Source organism: Sprattus sprattus, assembly GCF_963457725.1.
Source record: "Sprattus sprattus genome assembly, chromosome: 3".
Taxonomy (NCBI): Eukaryota; Metazoa; Chordata; class Actinopteri; order Clupeiformes; family Clupeidae; genus Sprattus; species Sprattus sprattus.
In genome coordinates, this window is record NC_137922.1 from 60,500,549 (window position 1) to 60,505,548 (window position 5,000).

The following is a 5,000-nucleotide window of genomic DNA, read 5'->3' on the forward strand; positions in this document are numbered from 1 at the left end:
TGTGTGTGAGTGTGTGTGTGTGTGTGTGCATCTATGTGACGGGGTGTGTGTGTGTGTGTGTGTGTATGTGTGTGTGTGTGTGCGTGTGCGTGTGCGTGTGCGTGTGCGTGTGTGTGTGTGTGTGTGTTTGTGTGTGTGTGTGTGTGTGCGTCCGGTGTGACGCGCACCTTGACAGCGGCGGCGTTGTTCTGCGACCCCCTGACGACCCCGGTGGTTCCGTAGGGGCGTGAGCGCTGCTTGAAGCTGACGGAGACGCTGTAGGTCTGGGCGATGTGCTGGATGGCCGGGGAGCTGGGGTCAGGGTTCATCTGCACCATCACCGGCAGCTCGAACATCAGAACCAATGGGAGCAGCTCCTGTAGGAGAGAGGGCGGGAGAAACTTGCTGTCACTCAAGGATTTGGTAAGTCAGGATTGGACCCTGCATATGTCAATCACCGGCAGCTCGAACATCAGAACCAATGGGAGCAGCTCCTGTAGGAGAGAGGAGGGCGGGAGAAACTGCTGTCACTCGAGGATTTGGTGAGTCAGGATTGGACAGAGCAGATGTCAATCAACTCGAATGCTGAATGTAGGTGTTGGGCGTCCAGCTGATGGGCCTGGTAGTGGTTAGGCAGGTGCTGTAAGCCAATAGGCCTGGAGCTTCCCGGAGAGACTGTGGTTGTTGGATCAAAGGTAATGGAACAAGACTACATCCACACACACACACACACACACACACACACACACACACACAGACTACATCCAGGCGTTTACGAGAATGAGAGAGAGAGAGGGTGTGCCGAAAGACGTGATGACCGGGCCAAGGCGTCTCATGTTAAATCCGACCGGGAGTGAGTGTGTGTGTGTGTGTGTGTGTGTGCCAAGACGTCTCATGTTAAATCCGACCACAGATTCCTATTAATCTTGACTTAACGATAGCATCCGTCTTTTGAAGGAATCCATATGAAAAAAGCGGGCCGCTTTCGATTTAGATCGAAATAAAGAATCAGAATAAAATGCGGATACAAAAATGTAGTTGATTCCAAGGATTATCTGCAAGTGTCGGAAACTGGACAGATAATACACCAATGAGAATACAGTATGCTCTAGTTAAGACTCTAAAACACCAATGAGAATACAGTATGCTCTAGTTAAGACTCTAAAACACCAATGAGAATACAGTATGCTCTAGTTAAGACTCTAAAACACCAATGAGAATACAGTATGCTCTAGTTAAGACTCTAAAACACCAATGACAATACAGTATGCTCTAGTTAAGACTCTAAAACACCAATGAGAATACAGTATGCTCTAGTTAAGACTCTAAAACACCAATGAGAATACAGTATGCTCTAGTTAAGACTCTAAAACACCAATGAGAATACAGTATGCTCTAGTTAAGACTCTAAAACACCAATGACAATACAGTATGCTCTAGTTAAGACTCTAAAAACACCAATGAGAATACAGTATGCTCTAGTTAAGAGACTCTAAAACACCAATGAGAATACAGTATGCTCTAGTTAAGACTCTAAAACACCAATGAGAATACAGTATGCTCTAGTTAAGACTCTAAAACACCAATGAGAATACAGTATGCTCTAGTTAAGACTCTAAAACACCAATGAGAATACAGTATGCTCTAGTTAAGACTCTAAAACACCAATGAGAATACAGTATGCTCTAGTTAAGACTCTAAAACACCAATGAGAATACAGTATGCTCTAGTTAAGACTCTAAAACACCAATGAGAATACAGTATGCTCTAGTTAAGACTCTAAAACACCAATGAGAATACAGTATGCTCTAGTTAAGAGACTCTAAAACACCAATGAGAATATACAGTATGCTCTAGTTAAGACCAATGAGAATACAGTATGCTCTAGTTAAGAGACTCTTGTGTTTGTGAGGTTAGGTCTGAATATGTGTGCGGCTGTGCAGGGAGATAGCAGCATCACACACACACTTTTACATACACACACTTCTGCATACACACACTTCTACACACGCTTCTACATACACACACTTCTACATACACACACTTCTACACACGCTTCTACACACACTTCTACACACACTTCTACACACGCTTCTACATACACACACACTTCTGCATACACACACTTCTACACACACTTCTACACACACTTCTACACACACTTCTACAGAACAAACAAAACCCCAACATCCTCCTCCTCCTCATCATTATCAACCACCGCAGTGGAACAAAGCAGCATCAATGTGTTGTCTGCACAGCGGTCCCACCACACACACACACACACACACACACACACACACCATACACACACACACACACACACACACACACACACACACACACACACACACACACACACACACACACACACACACACACACACACACACACACACACACACACACACACCATACACACACACACACACACAAACACAGACACACACACACACACACACACACACCATACACACACACACACACACAAACACAGACACACACACACACACACACACACACACACACACACACACACACACACACACACACCATACACACACACACACCACCTCGACTTCACTGGCGCCCCTCCAAACAGCCCTTTACCAGGGCTCGGAGTGTAAACATCGCCAGCAACCCAGCCCTTGAAAAATGTCCCTATGATCAGACCCACATGTTGTAAGGCCCATGTGTGTGTGTGTGTGTGTGTGTGTGTGTGTGTGTGAGTGTGTGTTGTGAGGCCCATGCTTACGTTCGCATTTTAGTCCGAGAGAGAGAAATGAAAGATGGCTAACCAGCACCACCCCCCCCCCCCCCCCCCGCCTCAGATGTGGTGGGAGGCACCTCCTTCCCAGGACAAAACGGGAGGCTTTCATTGGTCGAGAAACAGGAAATGGGCCACCAGTCAGCCTGCTGCGCCTGAAGGCTGGGAATTCCAATCATTCATCTCGCCGGTGTATTATTTTTCTTTTTCCGTTTTCCTTTTTTTCCCCCCATTCTTCCCCTCCTTTTTATTTTCTGTGCTATTTCTCCGTCCAGGTTTAAATATAGTCTGACCTCCCCGCTGAGACGGCCCCGTGTGTGTGTGTGTGTGTGTGTGTGTGTGTGTATGTGTGTGTGTGTGTGAGACGCCCACTCAGCACGTCGAAGCTGCTAAAGATCGCAAGTTAAGTATTAGCATGTTTTATTAATAAACGTTGAGGCAGGGCGGGCGTTAAGTGTTTCGTGATACGAGATTATTTTTGCTAAAAGCAACAGAGACCCAGACACACACACACACACACACACACACACACAGAGACCCAGACGTCTGAGCCTCATTCTGACCTCGGGTTGAATCAAAACCATTCTGTGTTTCGTAAAACACACTCCCAAGGGCTGACTTTAAAAAACACATTAACGAGAAACTAGCTTAGTGTGTGGGTGTGTGTGAGTGTGTATTGTGTGAGTGTGTGTGCATGTATGTGAGTGCATGTGTGAGTGTGTATGAGTAAGTGGGTATGTGTGTGTGTATGTGTGTGCATGTGCGAGTGTGAGTGTGTATATGTATCCGAGAGTGTGTATGTGTGTGTGAGAGTGTATGAGTAAGTGTGTATGTGTGTGTGTATGTGAGTGCTTGGCGTGTGTGATTGTGGGTGTGTGTGAGTGTGTATTGTATGTCTGTGTGTATGTGTGTGCATGTGCGAGTGTGAGTGTGTATGTGTTTGCGAGAGTGTGTATGTGTGTGTGAGAGTGTATGAGTAAGTGTGTATGTGTGTGTGTATGTGAGTGTGTGTGTGTGCGAGTGTGTGTGTGTGTGTGTGTGCGAGTGTATGAGTGAGTGAGTGTGTGTGTGTGTAGACAGGCCTGAGTCTTGCCACCCGAGTGGTTTTAGCCCTGCAGAGAACAGTGGCGTAGCTAAAGAAGCATGCGAGTGCTAGAATGCGAGGCTAATTTTCATACTGCCTCGCTCGGGCATGGGCTTTAACCCAGAGCTGTGTGTGTGTGTGTGTGTGTGTGTGTGTGTGTGTGTGTGTGTGTGTGTGTGTGTGTGTGCATGGGCATTAACCCAGAGCTCCTTCAGCATGGACGGACAACGCATTTCATAAATGCTCAGAGAACCTGTGTGTGTGTGTGTGTGTTCCCGTAGCCCAACAGCACAGAGAACATGTGTGTGTATGTGTGTGTGTGTGTGTTCCTGTAGCTACGTACTATGCTGTTAGAGCATACAGTCATGACAGTGGTCGGTTGTTTGTGGTATACCCCCCCTCCAAACACACACACACACACACACACACACACACACACCTGTCCCCAATAGCACAGAGAACCTGCAGCCCAACTATGTTCCTGTGGTGGGATGGTAGAGCTACACAAGTTGCTAGTTGCTTTGTATAAAAGTGACTTTGTTGTTTAGAAGCGACTCAATTTACAACTAAATGTCAAAAGGGTAAAAAGGGCTAAATGTAAAACAGGGAGGAAACAACTGTGGTGATGCAATGAAGATGAGATCAATGCTTTCCCACGGTGCACCAACACACACACACACACACACACAACACACACACACACACACACACACACACTCACACACACACACACTCACACACACACACACACACACACACACACACACACACACACACACACACTCACACACACACACACACACACACACACACACACACACACACACACACACGCAGAGCGTGCTCTGAGTCACAATGGAAGACAGCTGGTGCACTCTTAGAACCAAGGTTCTTGGCCAGAACCCATGCTTGTTGTTCCTGGGAATCATCTCATGAAAGGTTCTCTGTCTCTTTAAGATGAAGAACCATCTCTTTCACAAACATCCTCTGCAATATGTTTGTACAGTAACATTATTCTGTTTTGTCATATAACACGTGAAGGCTCCATGAACTCCGTGTCTTAACAGTAAAAAACTTCAGACCTTTTGCTGAACTGGTTTGGTTACCCTGAACTGGTTTGGTGAACCCTGTTGGTTTGGTGAACCTGAACTGGTTTGGTGAACCTGAACTGGTC

At 46.4% G+C, this 5,000-nt stretch overlaps 1 protein-coding gene across 1 annotated transcript in view; it reads right to left on the minus strand.

The window, feature by feature from the left end:
• Positions 1-5,000, minus strand: part of bicc1 (BicC family RNA binding protein 1) — a 129,025-nt gene that overhangs the window by 37,555 nt on the left and 86,470 nt on the right. The window contains exon 8 of the mRNA XM_080834022.1: positions 168-356. Coding sequence (XP_080690148.1) covers positions 168-356 — 189 coding nt within the window. The remainder of the gene's footprint in view (positions 1-167; positions 357-5,000) is intronic.